The sequence below is a fragment of the Cebidichthys violaceus genome, unplaced genomic scaffold (assembly GCF_023349555.1).
Source record: "Cebidichthys violaceus isolate CVI_PGR_0920_01 unplaced genomic scaffold, fCebVio1.0.p SCAF_52, whole genome shotgun sequence".
NCBI classification, from domain to species: Eukaryota; Metazoa; Chordata; class Actinopteri; order Perciformes; family Stichaeidae; genus Cebidichthys; species Cebidichthys violaceus.
In genome coordinates, this window is record NW_027176728.1 from 1,401,059 (window position 1) to 1,424,667 (window position 23,609).

The following is a 23,609-nucleotide window of genomic DNA, read 5'->3' on the forward strand; positions in this document are numbered from 1 at the left end:
ACCTCTTCTTTGTTGTCTGTTAGCAGCTGTTTTTTTTTTTCTTCTGGAGATGGTCACTGCTCAATCCACTCCTCCAAGTAAGTTAACCATACCGGAGGGGACAGGCACGCCGCCGGGATAACGACCTCCCTCAGCGATTGGTGCCCTGGGAGTTCTCTATATCATCCATGGCTTGGTGGGGGCAGGGCACTAAGGTAACGCCGAGACCCTTCACCCCCTCCAAGGGCGGTTCTACGGGCGCAGCTGTCAATGAGATGTGGCGCTACATATGAGCGGTGGTGAGGAAAAGACTTAAGGAGGTAATTTTTTTTTTTGTAGGAAAGAGAAGACAGAGCCATGGTTTCTTTGTGACAACTGTGACAAATTATGATACATTATTGTAGATTAAGCTGCCCAGCAGTTTAGTATTTACAATTTTCCACACAGATAATTAACTTCAGTATTTACTATTTTAAATGCGGCTGCAGGCAGTACTCCAGGGGTGTTCAATTATAATTCAACAAGATCCATTTAGAGAGAATTCCCTCATGCAAAGGTCCACAACATCACAATGTCTAACTTGCACTATGATTTAGTCCCATACATATTGAAGTAGCCAACAGTTGTATTAACGTCTGTACGTAGTTAACAACTGACTGTCAAATCAAAAAAAGAAAGTTCAATTCATCTCATCTTCAACCGCTTATCCGGGATCGGGTCGCGGGGGCAACAGCTCCAGCAGGGGACCCCAAACTTCCCTTTCCCGGGCCACATCAGCCAGCTCTGACTGGTGGATCCCGAGGCGCTCCCAGGCCAGTTTGGAGATATAGTCCCTCCACCTGGTCCTGGGCCTCCCTCGGGGTCTTCCTCCCAGCTGGTCGTGCCTGGAACACCTCCCTAGGGAGGCGCCCAGGTGGCATCCTTACCAGATGCCCGAACCACCTCAATTGGCTCCTTTCCACGCAAAGGAGCAGCGGCTCTACTCCAAGTCCCTCACGGATGACCGAACTTCTCACCCTATCTCTAAGGGAGATGCCAGCCACCCTCCTGAGGAAACCCATTTCGGCTGCTTGTACCCGCGATCTTCAATTCAATAATTCAATAATATCTAAACAATATTTATTGTCAGTTTTCAAATTGAACATGATGAATTATATATAATAAATACTCTAATAATACTAAAATGTCAACCAAAAAAACATTATATTCTCATCTTCTAATAAGAGAAATTTGTGTGCAGCAACTGTATCTGTGGTTATTAAAACCATTTGTTTCAGCTCTATTCCTCTCTGTTAACATCATTGTTGGTCAGTGAATTAATGTGTTAGGATTCTGATCATATTGGGCTCAGGACAGAAAACAGCCGTGACCGGGTCGATCGGCCGCAGGGACCTCTGAGCGACGGGGCAACCAATCGCCCCGAGGCAGCAGAGCGAAGTGGTCGGGAGGGGGTGTAGGGCTTGACCATGGCCTGGAGATAGGAAGGAGCTGTTCCTTTCACTGCCCTGTAGGCTAGCACCAGAGTCTTAAACTGGATGAGCTCTTACAAGTAGCCAGTGTAGAGAACGGAGAAAGGAAGTTGTGTGGGAGAACTTGGGGGCAAGTAGAGAGTTGCAGTAGTCCAGGCCGGAGATGACAAGAGCCTGGATGAGCACCTGCACCACCTCATCATTGAAGAAGGGGCGAATCCTCCTGATGTTGTAGAGCAGAACCTTGCGGAACTCCCGTAGTCAGCATGCGTGGTTCCGACACGGCCCCCCTCCAGGTCACCTGGTAGGATTGACCTGTCAGTTAGGATGCAAACAGGGAGAGTGCAGAGCCTGAGACACCCATCCGTTCAAGGGTGGAGAGGAGGATCTGATGGTTCACAGTGTCAAACGCCGCAGACAGGTCCAGGAGAATCAGGACAGAGGAGAGAGAGTTAGCTCTCGCGGCGTGAAGTGACTCTGTCACCGCAAGGAGGGCCGTCTCTGTCGAGTGACCCACTTTGAACCCGGACTGGTGGGGGTCCAAAAGGCTGTTCTGGTGGAGATAGGAAGACAGTTGGTTAAAGACAGCATGTTCAAGTGTTTTGGATAGAAAGGGTAGAAGAGAAACCGGTCTGAAGTTCTTGACATCCGAGGGGTCGAGCAATGGTTTCTTCAGAAGGGGGGTGACTCTGGCTCTGTCTTGAAAGCCGTGGGAAAGCATCCTGAAGCAAGAGATGTGTTGGTGAGGAAAGGAAGGAGTTCAGTCGCAATAGACTGAAGAAGAGGGGAAGGGATCGGGTCAAGGGAGCACGTGGTGGGGCGGTTAGACGTAACAAGGTTGAGGACCTCGTTAGGGGAGAGAGGAGCCAGAAAGGGTAAGATGGGGTGTGGAGATGGGAAGGAGCGCTGTGGGGGCACGGCTGGACAGGGTGGAGAGGGAGAGGGTGGACAGGGAGAGGGTGGACAGGGAGAGGGGGGCTGAGAGAAGGAGGATCTGATATTGTTTACCTTCTTGTCAAAGAAGTTGGCAAAATCATCAGGGAGAAGGGAGGAAGTAGGAGAGGGGGTTGGAGGAGTGAAGTGAAAGTTTCAAAGAATTTTTTAGGAGTGGAAGCAGAGGTTAGGATTTTAGAGCGGAAGAACGCAGCTTTAGCAGTAGATAGAGAGGATGAAAAAGTGGAAAGAAGAGCTTGGAAGTTAAGAAGGTCCTCCGGGAGTTTGCATTTTATCCATTCTTAGGCTCCGTCTATCAGTACGCACTGAGTCCGACAGCCATGGGGCAGGTGGAGTTGGCCGTGCAGACCTGGAGGTGAAGGGACAGAGTTTGTCCAAAGAAGAAGTAAGGTTGGAGAGAAGAAGATCAGTAGCAGTATCAAAGGATCTATCGGTATTAGGTCCAGGGTCCAGATACAACGGCGTCTGGGTCCAGATCCGGACTGCGGTCCACCTATTAGTGACCCTGCAGTGCTCTAAAAAACTGGCTAATCTGTCTCTGATGAAAACCTTAATTTTTAGGTACTTTAGGAGTTAATAGAAGTCTACATGCAGCTAAATCAAATATTGTCCCATATTTTACTTGCATAGTAAGTGATGCATTAATTTTCCATCCTGTGTGCAGTTCTTGCTGGGCCGGGTGGCCAGTTTTCTGTTTCAGGTCAATGACAAATTCTTTCTAGTCTTTTTTGTTCTTTAATGATATCTGAATAAATCATCTCTTCCATCATTCCATCATTTGCCTTTTTCTGTATTTTTGCTAAATGATCAGTCCAATTTCAAAAGTTTTTGTTTGTAGTTATAGGCTGCTTTGAATCTAAATTAATTACTCATTGTCATGGGTCCCCCCTTGGTATTTTGCAAGTGGTTGTAATGAGGAAGAGACTTGAAGAAAACATCCACTTTAATTTCCATTTTGAGTTTATATCACCACATGATATAAACTCAAAATGGAAATTAAAGTGCTTGTACTGAATCAACTCGGAAATAAAACTGAAATTCCACTTGCCAAGGAGGCGATGACTCAGGGGCAATTGACTCAACATCAACTTTCTATTCTGACGCTCTGTTAGCTATGTCAACTAAAACTTAAGGCATGAGCAAACAGGAGTCAGTCAGCTATCTGGGAAATCTTTGCTAATGGGAGTGCCAGTTTACCTTCGAAGCATGCAAGACAAGTGGACATAGTACTTGTTATAATTGTTTACTTTCTACTTACTACCGCTGTATTAACGGCACTGTTTAATCAGATTGACACGGTCATGATTTCCAGGATGAGACGTTGCGGTTGAGTTCTTGAAATGTATATGTTTGGTGCTTTGAACACCAAAAAACCAAGTGCCATATAGTCCCATGTATTTGAGAGAAAGCAGACAGCCCTGCGCCCGATATCTTCAAAACTAGGCAACTCACACCAAAACTATTGTTAGGGTCTCAACTCTCTTAGACAAAGGAAGGCCGCATGTCTCCCACTGCTGAGTCTTTCGTCAGCAAAGCAAAAAATCAGCTGGTTCGAGTTAAAATCAAATCAAAAGATATTTAATAACTACAGAAGCAAAACAGTTACAAACCGAATACACTATTAATAACAAAACAAACATTAATTTCATGAAAGTGAGGCCCCGCCTGGGCCACGCGACAGACTCTGTCTGCCCCATGGTCAGGAGGAGGTCTGAAGATGGCCCAGGATTCACAGTCCTCTTGTCCCTCCAAAGTCTCTGAAAAGTTCTCACCTCACAACCATTGATCAACTCAATGATTGGCTGAAATCCAATAAGCTCCCCCTTGGCCTATGACCCATTGTTCTGGGCAGACACCTCACCCAGCCAGCACATATCCTTCCCCTGCTCCTGGCACGTTCCTCAACCCCCCCTCATAGACTCTCAATACACATTCAATGACCACACTCCCTGGTTTAAACTTCTACACGCAAACACATATTATATAATAATTATACCTTTGGTTTAAAACGTATAAGTAAACATTGACATAAAATATCCACCACTAGGGGTGCTATTAAACATGCTAGGAATGCTTTTAACTTTAAGTTCCTCACACTATCTAGATCAGGGGTCACTAATAGACGGACCGCGGTCCGGATCCGGACCCTGATGCCGTTGAATCCGGACCCTGGACCTAAAGCCGATAGATAATTGAGAATTATTACATTTTGACAGAGCGCCTATATTTTAAGCGGCGCAGCTTTTCTAGCCTTTACGGCACTCGGTCAGTGGTCCAGGAAACAAACCGACCAATTACATGCGTTGTAAATCACATCAAGTGATGCAGCTCAGTCAATCAAATATGGGTATTCAGAAACGTCTCCTGACTTGAGTGAGTAATTTACACACACGGTGCAGAGACGAGGAAAGAGAACAAAGGGCAGGTGAATAATTACACGAGTCAGAGAAGTTGTTTCACATGATGTTCTCCAAAAAGAGAAAAGTGGTCAGAGAGACCAGAGTCTTTAACCAAGAATGAACAGACTTATAGATCAATTCTTCCCATGGACAGTTTAAAACCAGTGAACTCATATGTTCCGAGACCGTGACGATAATTAAGAGGAAATGGTGCATAGTTTACGAAATCATTTCACCTCAGGTTAATAGCAGACCACCTCAAGGTGTCACTTAGAGAGAACCAGAACATTCTGATGTAGCATTACAAAATGAAAGCCCTTCAAAATCTCATGCATGAGCAAATGTCGATATGATGACTTTTGATAGCGAGGAACAACTCCTAAAAATATCTCTTAGTCACGCCAAAGCCAAGTGAGTGAACAACTACTGATAATTTTTGTATATTGTTGGCTTACCAATGAATACTTTTGAATCACTTTTTCCAGATTGGTACTCGCATCGCAGTGGATGACTCTGCATCTGCACATGACTGCTCCACAACCTGTTCTGGGAGAGGATGTGGACATGGTGGAGGAGTGCAAGTACCTGGGTGTCTCCATTGACAACAGACTGAACTGGAAGTCCAACATCAACGCTGTGTACAAGAAGGGGATGAGTCAACTCTTTTTCTTGAGGAAACTTCGATCCTTCAACGTGTGCAGCGAGATGTTGGAGATGTTCTACCAGTCTGTTGTGGCCAGTGCACTGTACTTCTCCGTAGTCTGCTGGGGGAGCAGCATTGGAGCCGGAGACACCAACAGACTTAATAATCTGATTAAGAAGGCCGGCTCCATCATTGGCCAGATCACCCTCTCCACCACCTACTGCAGGGACAGCGGGGCACTTTCTCCAACAGAATGAACCAGCTCCGCTGTCACAAGGACCGATACAGGAGAACATTCCTGCCCTCTGCTATAACACTTTATAACAAATCACCTCTGGCCAGATCATCATCCTTCAAATGACTACAACAACGCTACACAGTTGTTGCTTGTTGTTGGTGATGCTTGCACTACTGTTTAGTCTGTTTAGTTTGGTTAGTTTACCTAGTTAATTTAATATTTTTTTATTCTATTTTATCTGCTCTGTTATTTTATTGTACTGTATATATTGTGCATTTCCATATGTAATATTTTATATTTTATTTTACTTTGTAAATTGCTGCTGCTACAAACTAATTTCCCCCTGGGGATGAATAAAGTTTCTATCGATCTATCGATCGATCTATCGTAAGACTCAGTTCAATGTTTGGCTCCAGACTGGAGTCAGTGGGTAAGCTGCTGGGACGTGCTGGAGAGCTTGGCTTGGAGGTCATTGGGGTCAGCTTTCATGTAGGCAGCGGGTGTACTGGAAGTTTGGCGTTCAAGCAGGTCATCACAGACGCCCGACGTGTCTTTGACATGGGGGTAAGTCCTCATCATAGCAATAGAACACAATAATTAAATTGAAAATCTTTGTCAATTTTATATTGATGATTTGCAGTTGTGCTGCAAGTCAGTGTACATAACTGTCTGCTACAGTGCATTTTTTGATACTACCACTGGGGGACACCAAAGAGAAATATTACACACAGTGGCCATAAATTATATCAGAATGCTGCTGCCAGTTGTGGAACGTGCAGTAATCAAGTACATTTACTCAACTACTGTATTTAAGAACAAAATAAATAGAATTCAATGCAACTTTATGCTTCTACTCCACTACATCTCAGAGGCAAATATTGTACTTTTTACTCCACTACATGTGTCTGACAGCTTTAGATACTTTTTAGATTATAATAACCATACCCATCCTGTCCAGTGAAAACCATGTATCTCCAAATTTGGTGAATTTATACACTATTCAGAAAGCCTCTTGGATCAGCTGGAAAGTGAATCTTCACAAAGATGAACACAGGGCTGTTTTTCTGAGCTCATGAAAAGTTGACTTATTAAAGATACTTGGTTCTCATGGAACACATGATGATCTTATAGAATATGATGTATTGCTGTAGACTAAACTACCCAACAGTATCTAAAGGAGATGCAGACAGCAGTAAAATGCAACAAAGGTATGTTGATATGTAGGTACACATCTCTAGATAAGCGTGTCTGTTGTAGTTAACCTCACTTGTCATCTGTTGTGTTAATTAATTAATTCTAATTCAACTGATCCAGTTTTTATCAGAGATTTACATCAGACTATTTAGTATTGTTCTGCAGATGAGATAGCCCGTCTTTCAAATATGGAAGAATTAAATAGACTATTTAAGTTAGACAACTATGGCCACTCCATACAGCTTAACCTCCCATCTAACCAATCAGAACCGTTGATGTGAAAGGTGAAGGTGAAAACAATTCATTTTCAGATGTGAATGAGTTTGTTAATGAGTAATGTTAGTAAATAAGTTAACTTCAGAATTCATGAACAGACTGTTGTAGAACAACCGTATGAGACCTCACATGAACTGTTACTTTGAACCCAGCACGTACCTGTCCAAGAGTGTCAACGTTAATGTGAAAGGTGAAGGTACTAACAATGCATTTTGTTTCCCTCCATGAGCCTCTGGTGGGAAAAATGGCCGGGTGAAACACAGAGGACGTTTAGAGTCTGCAACAAGCAGCCCAAAAAAAAATAATCTCTCTGAACAAAGACTTGAGAACAAGCAATCAAAGATAAAGTGTACACATAGTCAAAGGTTGACAGTAGAAAAAGAAGATATAAAACAAACAAAAACCTGAAGAAAAACTGATCGACACACTGGGACCACTAACTATTAATGACCATAAACCCGGGTGGCTTTGCATGATTAGTTTGCTCATATGATTATGAGCTCTTGGCATGTTTTTGTCATTTTTCCTCAGTGATAACACTTTTGCAATTGTGTAATCAAGCCTCTGTTAAACCTCTCATAAGAAATATATAGCATCATGCAAGATGCGTATAGCAAATAAGTGGGTTGTAATGTTAGAAGTTTTGTCGTGATTTTACAACTGAGGCCACTCCATGCAGCTTAGCCTCCCATCTAACCCATCGGAACCGTTAATGTGAAAGGTGAAGGTAAAAACAATGCATTTTCAGATGTGAATTAGTTTGTTAATAAGTAATGTTAGTAAATAAGTTAACTTCAGATAGTAGATGCTAGACTAATCAAGGAATTCATAAACAGATACTGAAATACTAAAATACTGGAACACACTGCGTATTCCGTCCTGGCCGTGGAACAACGGACCAGCTCTATACTCTCGCAAGGGTCCTGGAGGGGGCTTGGGAATACGCCCATCCGGTCTACATGTGTTTTGTGGACCTGGAGAAGGCGTATGAACGGGTCCCCTGGGAGATACTGTGGGAGGTGCTGCGGGAGTATGGGGTGAGGGGGCCACTTTTGGGGGCCATCCAATCCCTGTACGCCCAAAGTGAGAGCTGTGTCCGGGTTCTCGGCAGTAAGTCAGACTCGTTTCCGGTGAGGGTTGGCCTCCGCCAGGGCTGTGCTTTGTCACCAATCCTGTTTGTGGTATTCATGGAAAGGATATCGAGGCGTAGTCGTGGGGAGGAGTGTTTACAGTTCGGTGGGCTGAGGATTGCATCGCTGCTGTTTGCAGATGATGTGGTCCTGATGTCTTCATCGGGCTGTGACCTCCAGCACTCACTGGATCGGTTCGCAGCCGAGTGTGAAGTGGTTGGGATGAGGATCAGCACCTCTAAATCTGAGGCCATGGTTCTCAGCAGGAAACCGGTGGATTGCCCACTCTGGGTAGGGAATGAGTCCTTACCCCAAGTTAAGGAGTTCAAGTACCTCGGGGTCTTGTTCGCGAGTGAGGGAACAATGGAACGTGAGATTGGCCGGAGAATTGGAGCAGCTGGGGCGGTATTGCAGTCGCTCTACTGCACCGTTGTGACAAAAAGAGAGCTGAGCCGCAAGGCAAAGCTCTCTATCTACCGGGCAATCTTTGTTCCTACCCTCACCTATGGTCATGTGGACTGGGTCATGATTGAAAGAATTAGATCGCGGGTACAAGCGGCCGAAATGGGTTTCTTCAGGAGGGTGGCTGGCATCTCCCTTAGAGATAGGGTGAGAAGTTCGGTCATCTGTGAGGGACTCGGAGTAGAGCCGCTGCTCCTTTGCGTGGAAAGGAGCCAGTTGAGGTGGTTCGGGCATCTGGTGAGGATGCCACCTGGGCGCCTCCCTAGGGAGGTGTTCCAGGCACGACCAGCTGGGAGGAGACCCCGAGGGAGGCCCAGGACCAGGTGGAGGGACTATATCTCCAAACTGGCCTGGGAGAGCCTTGGGATCCCCCAGTCAAAGCTGGCTGATGTGGCCCGGGAAAGGGAAGTTTGGGGTCCCCTGCTGGAGCTGTTGCCCCCGCGACCCGATCCCGGATAAGCGGTTGAAGATGCGATGAGATGAGATGGAACACACTGTTGTCCACCAACTCAAAACCCACCTGGACTCGAACCAACTGTACGAACCATTTCAATCTGGATTCAGATCTTATCACAGCACAGAAACTGCCCTCATCAAAGTCACCAATGACCTCCTCCTCTCCTCTGATGACCACTCCCTCAACATCCTGGTACTGCTCGACCTCAGTGCAGCTTTCAACACCATTAACCACTCCATCCTCCTCTCCCATCTCGAGTCCTCCCTCCACATTACTGGCACAGCCCTCTCCTGGTTCAGATCATACCTCTCTGACCGTGAACAGTTTATTAGTATCAACAAATTCAAGTCTGACACAGCCCCAGTCTCTCAAGGTGTCTCCAAGGTTTGGTACTCGGTTCCCTCCTATTCATCCTCTACCTGCTACCCCTTGGCGACATCATACGACACCATGGTTTCCATTTCCACTGCTATGCTGACGACACCCAGCTCTACATCTCCACCAAATCCATCACCCGCACCACCCACTCCACCATCACCAACTGCCTCACAGATATAAAAACCTGGATGCAAGCCAACCTCCTCAAACTCAACAGTGACAAATCTGAAATCCTCATCATTACATTACATTACAGTCATTTAGCAGACGCTTTTATCCAAAGTGACTTACAATTCAGTATCTATACACCATAGGCACAGCTATGGGAGCAATTTTGGGGTTAATCATTGGCCCCAAATCACAGACTTCCACACACTCCTTGACTGCCCTCCCCATAACGACTGAAATGATTAACAACCAGACTAAATAGCTTTTTTCCACTCTGGCATATTGCTTAACACCTGATCTGTGCGTCATAGTATAATGAGTTGAGATTAACTAGAGAAATGCTTTCTTAAGGTAGAACGTTTTCTTCTTGCTGTCATAGAAAACGTGGGAGAGGTAAAGTGAGGAGGGACAGAACAAGCGTCCGTCCAAGCAGGTTCTTGTGAGTATAAATCAGATGTGTGTCAGTACTTACTGTCAGACTTAATTCCAGGTCTGTTTCATAGAAATACTGCGATCACGCTAACTCTAATTTGAAACTTGAGATTTTCAGAGTTGCAAGATATGGAGGCACATATCGGCCATGGTAAGATGTTTAATGTGATATGTGATGTTAATATTCATATGTGCTTACAGTTTTGGCTTTTGACTACTGTATTAGCGTGGCACAAAGTAGACAAACAAAGACAAAGCTGCTTTCTATTATGATCCAGCCTTACGTAACAATATTTGTTAATTATTTTTATGTTTTTGTCTTTTCCTGCTAGTCATCCCGGCACCAGTAACTACTAAGGGATCAGTTGTGCATGTTTTGTCCCCTGAGAACTGTGGCATTGACATTTTAGACAATGGAAGGACCATCAGAGACTTCCTAGACAGTAAAATAAAAGAGCGTGGTTCAACAGTGAGTATCAGAGACATCATGTCACCTAAGTTTTCCTAACTATGAATCTCTGTGTAATTGTGTCCATGTATCGTGTGATAGTTGAGCTTTCTTGAGATGTGCCACTTTCAAAATATAATGTTGACTTTGCTCTATTCGTTCAGGATAATGAAGAGCCATTCTATGTGGCAAATCTGGATAGTATATTTGAAAGGCACCTCAGGTGGCGCACAAACTTACCTCGAGTCAAGCCTTTCTATGCAGTGAAGTGCAACAACGATGCATCAGTTTTGAGGATGATGAGTGCTCTGGACACAGGTTTCGACTGTGCTAGCAAGGTACCGATGAAGTATTTCAAAGAGAATCCAGCTCTGTGTTTTCTTTGCTGTGGAGAAGCAGTTTGCTCATTTGAAACACACTTTGGTCGATCACAGGGCGAGATCCAGCTGATGCTGTCTCTCGGAGTGACACCTGACAAAATCATTTACACACACACAACCAAACCACTGTCACACATCAAATACGCCTGTACTCATGGAGTCGATACGATGACTTTTGATAGCGAGGAAGAACTCCTAAAAATATCTCTTTGTCACGCCAAAGCCAAGTGAGTGAACGACTGATATTTTTTGTTCCTTTGTTTAGTGTTGATTATTGTTAGCTTACCAATTAATACTTTTGAATCACTTTTTCCAGATTGGTACTCCGCATCGCAGTGGATGACTCTGCATCCAAGATAAAACTCAGTTCAAAGTTTGGCGCCAGACTGGAGTCAGTGGGTAAGCTGCTGGGACGTGCTGGAGAGCTTGGCTTGGAGGTCATTGGGGTCAGCTTTTATGTAGGCATCGGGTGCACTGGAAGTTTGGCGTTCAAGCAGGCCATCGCAGACGCCCGACTTGTCTTTGACATGGGGGTAAGTCATTGTCACAGCAATAAAACACAAGAATCAAATTGAAAATCTTCATAAATTTGATATTGATGATTTGCAGTTGTGCTGCAAGTCAGTGTGCATAACTGTCTGCTACAGTGCATTTCTTGATACAACCACTGAGGGACACCAAAAACCATACATTATATCAGAATGCTGCTGCCAGTTGTGGAACGTGCAGTAATCAAGTACATTTACTCAACTACTGTATTTAAGTACAAAGAAACAGAATTCAATGCAACTTTATACTTCTACTCCACTACATCTCAGAGGCAAATATTGTACTTTTTACTCCACTACATGTGTCTGACAGCTTTAGATACTTTTTTAGTTACAATAACCTGTCCAGTTAAAACCATGTATCTCCAAATTTGGAGAATTTTGTAATGTTTGTGATGAACTGTTGGATGAAGTGTTGTTACGTAAAGTCAGGGATATTCAATTAAAATCTTTAAATGTTTTTTTTTCGCTTCAAGTAAAATAATGTCTATATTAAATAATATAAATATTATAATAAATGACATAACAGAAGTACTTAATTTTAGAAAAATGTATTTGACTGAATCCTCCATCAGCTTTAAATTCAGTTCATTCAGCTGTTCATTCTGTTAATATCTTTGTTGGTCAGTGAATTAGCATGTTAGGATTCTGATCATATTAGACTGTTTATTATCTGTGACTTTATTTTGGATTTAAGTGGGTATGCTAACCATAGTTATGCTTTGTCTTGTAGTGGCGCGTCACATTACCTCTTTTAATAATCATCACGGTCTCTGAACATATGAGACACACTGGTTTTAAACTGTCCGTGGGAAGAATGAACCTATAAGAGTCTGTTCATTCTTGGTTAAAGACTCTGGTCTCTCTGGTCTCTCTGACCACTTCTCTCTTTTTGGAGAACGTCATGCGAAATAACTTCTCTGACTCACGTAATTCTCCTACTCTTCGTTATCTTTCCTCGTCTCAGCCCAGTGGGTGTAAATCTCACTTGAGTCAGAAAACTTATCAGAATACACATATTTGATTGGCTGAGTAGCATCACGTGACTTGATTTACAACACATGTAATTGGTCGGTGTGTTTCCTGGATCACTGAACAAGTGCCGTAAAGGCTTGAAAAGCTGCGTCAGTTAAAATAGAAGCGCGTAGTCCAAATTTAATAATTCTCAATTATCTATCGGTTTTAGGTCCTGGGTCCGGATACAATGGCGTGTGGGTCCAGATCTAGACCATGGCCTATTAGTGCCCCCTGCTTTAAGTGTTCAAAATAAACTATTCAGAAAGCCTCTTGGATCAGCTGAAAAGTGAATCTTCACAAAGATGAACACAGGGCTGTATTTCTGAGTTCATGAAAAGTTGACTTTTTAAAGAAACTTGGTTCTCACGGAACACATGATGATCTTATAGAATATGATGTATTGCTGTAGACTAAACTACCCAACAGTATCTAAAGGAGATGTCTGTTGTAGCATACCTCAATTGTCATCTGTTGTGTAATTGTTTAATTCATTCTAATTCAACTGATCCGGTTTTATTCTGATATTTATATCAAACTATTTAGTATTGTTCTGCAGATGAGATAGCCCATCTTTCAAATATGGAAGAATTAAATAGACTATTTAAGTTAATAAGACGACTATCTAACCCATCAGAACCATTAATGTGAAAGGTGAAAGTGAAAACAATGCATTTTCAGATGTGAATGAGTTTGTTAATAAGTAATGTTAGTAAATAAGTTCACTTATAAATATAAAGAACTATAATAGAAGAGAATCTGTTAGAAACTAGTTTCTGTCTAAGGCAGGAAGCTATGCTAACTAGAGACTCGAGAAACTTTTTGTTACAGAAGTATAGTCAGTAAGAAATTATATTATATATAATCATATACAATAATTTATGATTACTAGACAATACAAAACTAAATATAGTTTTGAAATTGAATACACGACTGCAACAATATTGACACGACTGACAAAGATACCATAAAGGACAGATTCAGAGGTCATAAAGAAAAGAGATATAATTCTATCTATTTTGTATTAATGACCATAAACCTGGGTAGCTTTGTATGATTAGCCTGCTCATATGATTATGAGCTCTTGGCATGTTTTGGGCATTTTTCCTCAGTGATAACGCTTTTTGTAATTGTGTAATCAAGCCTCTGTGAAACCTCTCATAAGAAATATATAGCATCATGCAGACAAATTATTAAGTTTTAAGCAAATGTAGGATATCCTTTAAAATTTGTAAAATTGGAACTATTATGAAATAGCTTCACAATCTTCCCTGGTGCTTCTTAAGCTCTCAACTGCTGAACGGTGCATTGATATATTGAACTAAATTGAATCGATTATGGTCAAACAACGGATTTAATTGCTAAACATTACTCAACAATATAAGTCACAGATTCTACCTAATCACATGTAATGTTTCTCAGTAATGTTGTTATTGTATTCGTCATCACATTCTTTATTCATTCCATTCATTTAGTTAATTTTATCGTTGATTCAATTATTTTCTGTTTAGTGATTTAGTTATGTAGTTCGTCCAATAAATATTTCATTCATGAAAGCTTGATAATTGGATTTGTGTGTATATGAAATAATAAGTCACTGTACACCATGATAAGAACTCCATAACAACCCAGAGATTGAGACTTGAAGTTTTTCTTGTTTCCAAAATTGAGTATCATCCTAAATTATATCTAAATTATTTTCTTTAAATTCTTTTACTTGAACTCATTGTGTTTTATGGCTGAAGCCACAAAAGTGCCATGACTCTTTTTATACTAATTCATTGGTTTATGATTCATAATTGAGTTATTGATAACTGTTACATTTGGAAATTAATTAATTATTATCTATCATTATTATTATTTGTTTCAAGCAATAGCACTACAGCAAGTACAGTATAACATTTTGAATTATTTGACTGATTGATTATAAACTTTTTCAGAATTTGCTGGGATTCCAGATGAGACTCTTGGATATCGGTGGAGGATTGTCTGCGATTGAGAGATTTCAAGAGAAATTTGAAGAGGTAAAACATATACAATACGAGTGCTCATTAATAGATGTTCTGCATCTCCATTGTCCTGGTAAAACAAAGAGCAAAAGGAGCATAAACAACAAAATAGAATGACACAGACGTAATTATTTCAGATTAAACAATCTTTTTCCTGTTTTACCTTAAGGACTATGTAGACTGTCAAGGAACCTTTAAATGCATGCTAAAGAAGCAAACTTAACTTTGAGCTTGAGCGCCCCCATTTTTGGGAGCTGTGGGGGGCTGCAGCAAAAGTTTAGCATACAGAGTGAATAAGAATGCACTTATAAAGAACGAATATAATGATGTTATATTTCTGATTAAACCGCAGAGCCTGGGCTACAATAATATGTATGCCGTTTTTACATGCTCCAAACACAACTCAAAAGCTAACTAAAGTTATTACCAAATATCAAAATCCATATAGCGCCACCTAGGCAACCCACTCGCCACATTTCTGGCTCTACCGCTGTGGTATTTTATACAATACGCACACACGATGTCTCATCGAAAGCAGACAACCTACAGATTCTGGACATGTGCATCAAATCCAGCTAGAGCAGAGCATCAGCGAGATATGAGCCAACAAACACCAGCAACACACATCGCTTCATCAAACGATTTTTGTAAAATGTGTCATATCGTAGTCGTTTATCCGTGATAAAATCATTATGCCGGATACGTTTCACTGGATACGTTACAGCTACGTCCGGTCTTACATTTAAATGAGTCCGGGCGTCCCTAGGTGAATGAGAGGCGGGATGAAATTTTCGTGACTCACAGTCAGTACGCGGCACAGAACGGCACTTTCTGATTGGCTAACAGTGCTGTCAATCATTTCCACGTGTGTATAGCTACATTTTATTGGCTCTAACGCGTCGAAAGAGGTGTCAATCACTGAAATCGACCAATGGGTTGCTGAGACAGGGCTCTGCGTAAGGGGGAGGGCTGGAATCTGAAAAAAAATCAAGTGAACAGAAACTCAGAGAGGGCTTAGAGAGGATTCTGGCCTTCAAATAAAACCAAAACTGCTATATTTGGATGTATTGAACACCATTAGTGATATACAAGTGAAATATATAGTTTGGTACATGAGAAAATTAAAATGGCACACGTGCCAAAATGACCATTTTGGAGACCTCCTCTGAACTCTCTGTACTAAAACCTCTCTAATTTTGGTGTGCTTCACTTTATCAAAGTCAAACTTTGCAGAAAGACTGTTCACATATTGTGCTATGATCTGGGAGAGGTTTAAACATACATCATACATTTAAAAATACATCATTCCAAAGAAATAATAATCCTGAAAGTGCTTTTTTTTTGGGCAAACCTGAACATTTTCAATTTGTGCTGTGTGCCATCTTCATTTACTCTTAACTAGTAACATATATACTGATATTTACACATCTGAACAAATCTCACAAGTGTTCCCTTTATGATAACACCAACATTATTCAAATAGACCTTGTGGTTGCAGAGATATACTCTTTTTAGTATGTGAATGCAATTTTTTGAGCAGAGGCCTAAAAATAGGGTTTGGGTTTAACAGGTGGACTATGTAGACTGTCAAGGAACCTTTAAATGCATATTAAAGAGGCAAACTTAATAAGGACATATTAGGAGTAGCACCTTGATGCCCCTGAAGGAACTCTCAGGTCCACAGAACATGTCGTTGCCATTTCATTCGCTCGCTGCTAGCACCACATTGTTTCTTGTGTGCTTTAGAAGACATATAGTGCACCATTACTTTGGCCATATGGTGACGCTGTTAATAACTTGATTCAAGGGGGAAAAAAATAAAGATTTTCATATTTAACCTTAATCTTTACTCACATAAACATGTTGTTTGAAAGAGCAAAACTTCACTTTTCTATCTGTACCAATTGTTTTAAAAAAACTGTTCCAAAACTGTTCCAACAGTTGCTCAGTTTCAACCTTGCTTTTAAAAATGCGACCATACATTTCCTAAAATACTTAATTGAGAATGCAGTTTAGTTGTATAATATGGGGACATAATTTAGTATGAGTTATTTTCAAGCTGATGCACAAAAAGCTTGTAAAGGAATTATTACCTAACACTCCATAAAATTACATTATATAATGGTTAGCACTGCTTGAAGTGTCTGAAGCTTGATCTTTCAACCATTTATCCATTAAATATATATTATACACACCTGCATCCGTTTCATCATTAATGATTGTGTGATATCTCTATCATCCTCTGTTATTAGCCTCTTAAATTACAAAGGTCGTACTTCAAAGAAACACATGCAGAAACCTTACCTTTGTTTGCTGCACTGCCAGTGATACTGGCAACTGTGGGCCACTTTGTAGAAGGTGTATTACATGTGAAATATGCTATTAACCCATTGTGTTTTTCCTACTAGTTTTCAGAGGTCATTAATAGAGCACTGGATGAACTCTTCCCACCTGACAGTGGGGTGCAAGTTATTGCAGAACCAGGCCGATACTATGTGGAATCAGCCTTCACATTGGCAGTGAATGTCATTGCCAAAAGAGTAATCGGTAATGTCTTTTGAAGCCACGTGTATCCAGACGCAACTTTGCTTGTATTTAAATGTATCTTGATTTTAAATAGAAGGAGTATAGGTGACAGCTATCGGATGAGTCTGTTGGCACTACATGGTAATGCACCACTGCATAAATATGTATCCTCAATAGACAGCCATGCTCTCTGCTCCTCTGTGTGAGCATAATGACTTGCAGGGCTGTAGATAATCACTTTGTACAGACCCACAGATACCTGGTTGCATGTGATAGAAGGATCCTATTATTTGCAACATCTTTGTAAACATATTGCATAGTTGCTATTTTATCATTTACATGTATTTTTTTTTTCAGATGATGAGGACAACTGCCCTGACAGGAAAATGACGTACTACATCAATGATGGAGTGTTTGGCTCTCTGAGTTGCGTTGTCTTAGACGCTGCTCACTGTAACCTTCAACCATATCTTCACAGGGTAACTATCAACCACATAATGTCGCCACATAAGAAAGCCAATAATGGACGATTGTGCATGATTACGTCCAATGCCAACAGTGTATATACTGTATATATATATTAGTGCTGGGCATGTTAACGGGTTATTATTGCGTTAATGCATTAATTAATTAACGCAGACAATCATTTTATCGTGCATTAACGCAGTTTAAAAAAAAATGCAATACACACCGTTGATGCCAGCAAATCACCCACCCAAACACACGGTGGAGGGAGGCTTTGGCAGACTACGTTGGATGCAGCGTGAGGGAGAAGTATAGATAAACAAAAGCAAATTCAAGCTAACAAATGCCACAGTTGACTACTATTATTACTACTATTGTGGAAGATGTCGGTCTGAGGAACGTTCTTAAGATCGCAACGAATGACGGCACGTATGAGCCTCCCTCAAGACGCACCATCACAAGAAGAATACACGAGTTGTATGAAAAGGAGAGGACTGCAAAAGCAAAGGCGTTACAACGTGCACCAACTGTTGCTCTCACTGGAAACTACTGGATATCGCTGGGTAACCATAATCACCTCGGAGTTACAGTGCATTATATTGATGAACAGTGGGAGCTGCATTCACATGCTCTGACTGTAATGAAAACAGAAGAACATTTTATTGATGTTGCACAGCAGTGGAACGTTTCAAGTCTGCACACTTAGCACAGATAGTGCAAGGAATATGATTGTTGCTGCGAGACATCTGCCTTTTGAACTCGCCCCCTGCATCGCGAACAATCTCCAGCGTTCTGTCATAGTGTGTAAAGGGAATACTGCTGTTTGCAAACCAAATGTTATTGCACTTTTGTTCATATAGCAGTACTTTTAAAATAAAAGTGCGCAATACACTACTTTTGAATTTGTTATTGAATTTTGCACATAACAATTGGATTTTCTGCGATTAATCATGCTTAATCGCAGAAACTCAATCGCGATCAAAAATTGTAATCGTTGCCCAGCACTAATATATTTATATTTATATATGCATGTGAGCGTGCCTCACATTTTATATGGTTACACAGGTTGTTGAGAGCAGCGAGCAGAGATACCGGTCTGTTATCTGGGGTCCAACCTGTGACATCTATGACAAAGTAACCGACAGCTGCTGGATTCCTGAGCTGCATGTGGGGGACTGGCTTCTCATCAACAACATGGGAGCTTACTCTGTTAGTTTGTCCAGTGACTTCAACAGCTTTGAAAGACCACACATTTACCCTGTTGTGACAGCCGAGACATGGCACACCTTAAACCTTTCTGACATCTACGACATCCGCCAATGATCTGATGACACTTCTATTTGACAGTGGCTCAATACGGACCTTAACAAACATAGGCAACGATTATTATAGAGAGAGGCTATTTTTGTAATAATCCATCTCTATCCTTAATGAATATTTTTAAGGCTTAGTAAGCATTTTTCTGTTGAAAAGACGTTAAAAATGTGTTCATGTTTTTTTAACCAACGATGTTGATGTTGTTCACATATGGACATATTGACTAAAAATTTTCATCCTTTACTTTCTGCTAGCAATAACATATTGTCATTTTGGAGCATATAAATACAAATAAATAAATAAAATAAACGCCGTTTGCTGGCATCAATAACTGGCTTTCATCTTGATGGATGAAAGCCAGTATTGCAAATCCCGGTGAAATACGGTCTAAATGTGAATGTTTAGTCTTCAAATAGCCGGAGAAAAAAATGACAGTGACAGTGTCACAAACTGCTTAAGCTTTAAGAGCAAAGAGCAGCAGCAGTCACAAAGTGTGCCACCGTCAAAAGGTAAAGGATTGATTAAAGCCGAGCACTTGGCTACTGATTCTGACAGAAGTGACAACATTGATGCTTGTTTCCCTCCACTGCCTTGCCATTCTCTGAGCAGGCTGCTTGTGGTTATGGGTTTGTATTTACACAGCATTGAGGTGGATTATACTCCCAGGCAGTTCATCGTGTGCATATTTAAACTGGTCAATGGTTTCTTTTTAACATTGCCCCTTATTGCCTAAAAACGACATTGCTGGTGGTAAAGTAACGCAAACGCGTAACAGCCAAATGTCTTGCCCGAGGTTGTTAATCAAACAGCTTCTTTTCTGGTAAATTGTGGATTTGAAGACTCTCAGCTGATTGGTCCAGGTTCTCCTCCAGCCAGGGTCCTGATTGGGAGAAGAGTTTTTGTTTTAGATAAGTGAAAGCCCAAACTTTTCATAGAGTCTCTTTAGGTTAATAAATTGGTATCTTTGATTTGAAAACATGTACTCCTTTACCCCTGTTGTCCCTTTCATTATATCTAATTCACTTATGTTTAACCAAAGAGCTCCTTTTATCTTGAATAAATTACTTTGTAAACCTTTAAAAATCTGGTTTTATGTTACTTCCTTTTACTTAAACAAGCCGGGTGTAACTTTAAGCAGCAATTTCAGCACAACATGAACAATGTTATTTGAATACAATCACAATAAATAGAAAAATATATGCTCGTTGACAGTTTTTCTTTAATTGTTTTGTCAAATCCACCCAGGAGCCTTTATGTCTTGTAAAACTAAATTAATCCTCGGCCCACATTAACTTTTAAAGTGATCAGTTTTATGAAACATAAAGCACTAATCCATAACTTCCAACTAAACTATTATTAAAATAATATGACCATTCGTGATCCATCATTTAAGAATGGGTCACGTATGGTCTCATTATTATTATTATTGTTATAAAAGGTTCAGAAATGTCCTAAAACAGCTGGGCTCTGTAGTTTTTTTTTACCAAACATCACTCGAACAGGATTACTATGAAGGTAGATTTGTATCTTTATTACGCAAACAAAAAAATATGTTTTGAAAGCAAATTTCTCGCACTGCAATCAAAAATCAAGTTTGTAAGTGAAAATATATAATCTGAGAATAAATTATTTGTTAGTTTTGCTTATGAAACTATAATTTTTGGTTGCAAAACAAAAACCTTTGCTTTCAAAACGAAAAGCTACGGTTTCAAAACCAAAAGCTACAGTTTCAAAACCAAAACCAAAACGTAAAGCTATGAGTTGAGTTTGGACGTAGTGGGCGGGGCATACGCTGCTGAATGAGCCAGGAGTTTCTATTGGTGGGTTCGACTTACGTTACATGCACGCAGAAAGTGAAGCTTCATGTCAACAACACCTCATGTCGTTCTTTAAAAAAAGAGACTCTCCGACACTAACAACATGAAAACAAAGTGAAGTGCTACCAGAGCAATATAATGTCAACTTACCTTCATGCCGCTCATCACAGTAACCTCTACAGTGGAAGTAGATGCCGGGATCCAAGTCGAACCCACCAATAGAAACTCCTGGCTCATTCAGCAGCGTATGCCCCGCCCACTACGTCCAAACTCAACTCATAGCTTTACGTTTTGGTTTTGGTTTTGAAACCGTAGCTTTTGGTTTTGAAACCGTAGCTTTTGGTTTTGAAACCGTAGCTTTTCGTTTTGAAAGCAAAGGTTTTGTTTGCGTAATAAAGACACAAATCTACCTTCATAGATTACAAAGTGTGTTTTTTGGGGAACTATTTTCAGATGTGGATTGATAAATAATTAGAGCACCAGTGAGTATTTACGATAGCTAGATGGTTTACAACTCGAGCTGTGACTATTGGTGAATTAATCGACTGGACAAACAGGAAATTATTTTAATCGTTTAAAGCTAAGGTGGGAAATGTATTTTCGCAATTTAAAAAAAACAATGTTGCTGAAATTCTCTTTACATCCCAACAGCAGTCAATAAAACAAACGTTCTGACAAATAAATAAATAAATCTGGGATCTGTGGCTGTCCCAGGACTGTAATAAACCCGTCCAAATAATTATGAAATTGGTGAATGCGGCAAGATCACCCAAATCAATCGCACAAGCCACTTGAGAACAAATCTGTTCGTACGGGTATTCCTTGAATGAACCAGCATTTAGAGGGATCCATATATATATACTAAGTATACTTTATAATTACAATATATGTTGGCGTAACTTGAATAACTGCATGAACCCTTATGGCACAATACAATTCCGTACATTTTTGGTCATTACCTTAGGCTTACTCTGATGACAGGGTTGCATAGTCCGGACAGTAGCTGCTGGTAGCTACCCTCAAGCAGACCTCCAAATAATCATCAGCCATGGTGGAACGGTATTTGGACTTAATATTCTTCATGTGGGAAAAGGCTGACTCGCATAAATAAGTAGAGCCGAATAATGCAGTCAAGAAGGTAGCACATTTCCTCATGTTTGGGTACTTTTCTTCTCTGAGTAAGTTCCAAAACTGTCCATGAGCCCTGGACTTCAGCTGATTGTCAGCCTGTAGTGTCAAAATCTCATCCTCCACTCCAGACGAGTTCAGGTGAAACAGCGTTGCAATTTTTGATGCGAGCGAATCAACCTCAATATCTTCCCGAAATGTGCAGCACATAAATGTAGCTCGAGTAAAGCAAAGTCTTGAAAGTGCACTGTCAAGTTGCGCACACGCTTTCCGTTGCGTCTCCAGCTCTGACGCAAGGTTTTAGAAGTTCCCCGAATCATGGCGCTGCATTTTTCGTTTGAAAGCATTAACTGAGCTGATCATATTGACCACGGCGTTGTCTTTTCCTTGCTCTAAATTAAGCTCATTCAACATGTTGGTCAGATAGGTTAAAAATGCCAAGTCTAGCAGCCACTGATCGTCACTTGGTTGTATTCTGCATGTTTAACGACAAGGAGAAACTCTTTTATCTCCGGACAGAGCTCTCGAAATCTCTGCAGTAATTTCCCCCTACTAAGCCATCTCACATCAGTGTGTAGCAAGAACTCAGAGTAAATAAATTGGAAGGCTAACTAATTAGCTCGCCGGAGTTTTGCAGTAGCTCCCGCGGTTGATCGCGCATGCGTGGTGACCCGTGTGTTAGAAAAGACGTGATCTCAGACCGGTTGCCCTGTGTGTCAATCAAGTGGCAAATGCCATAGGGAGGATGGATGATAGGCTAACATCTATTTTTTTTTTTTAATGGCATGCGATCTACCCGCACTACCTCTGCGATCGACTGGTCCGTATTGGGGACCCCTACACGCAATCTGTGGCCTCAACGCTAGGTGTCACCACATCCCTCTCACTAGACCTTTAAGATAGATTTCAATCAAAAAAGGCCAAAATAATCCGAATCCGAATCAGAAACGGTTTATTGTCAAGTACGTTTCACATTCGAGGAATTTGGCTTGGTGATTGGTGCATAACAATCAACACGGTGCGATAGTAAATGACATCATTTAAAATAGAAAATGTGGAAAAATTTGCTCTAAAATATGGTCAAAAATGGTTGCTGATGACCCGAGAGTCTCCCCGGCTTCACATTCTGCTTCCTGTCCTGACAGGAAGTCTGTGTCCAGATGCTGGAGGATGAAGTGATTGGCCGTGTCGACTGCGTCGTCTACAGACCTGTTGGCTCTGTAGGAGAACTGCAGGAGGGTTTTGAGGACAAGGCGCTCTAAAGACTAAAATATGATGGTAAGCCAGGGAACTGCGTTGGTTCCGGCTTCTTAAATGTAAAAATGTGCTGAATTCCTGTATCGTAGTAACTTGACAATCTTTAGACAGGTTTTAGATTGGTAATTGGACAAAATTAGATAAAATCACCTTGGACTGTACGAAATGATAACAGTGCAGCAGTGTGGCTCATTGATGTGTTTTTGAACAACAATAGAAGAGGAGTAACATTTATCAGGCTTTGTATACACGCAATACTTTTTTAGGAGGGATCAGTTGTTGTTGACTGTATGAAAAACATAGAATGTCACCAGACTTACTCTTTAACTGTAGTATTTGTATTTCATTCACCTTTATTCAACCTCACTCCTGAGTCGTGTCATCTTAATTTATTTATTTTTAAGTCATATTTGACGTCATTTAGCCCAGGCCTACGAACACAGTACTTGTACTCCGATTCTTGCTGCGAATACTAGGTGCGAGTTGTCTTCTGTCCACTAGATGTCCTCCTGCATTTGGTG

General features: G+C 41.1%; 1 protein-coding gene across 1 annotated transcript; it reads left to right on the forward strand.

The window, feature by feature from the left end:
• Nucleotides 1–5,150: 5,150 nt before the first annotated feature.
• Nucleotides 5,151–23,093, forward strand: LOC137888163 (ornithine decarboxylase-like). Its single transcript, XM_068731484.1, has 6 exons — nucleotides 5,151–5,212; nucleotides 11,324–11,540; nucleotides 14,510–14,593; nucleotides 16,987–17,118; nucleotides 18,635–18,778; nucleotides 22,977–23,093. Exons 1-6 carry the CDS (start codon nucleotides 5,151–5,153, stop codon nucleotides 23,091–23,093), a joined length of 756 nt encoding a protein of 251 aa, XP_068587585.1.
• The last annotated feature ends 516 nt before the right edge of the window (nucleotides 23,094–23,609 follow it).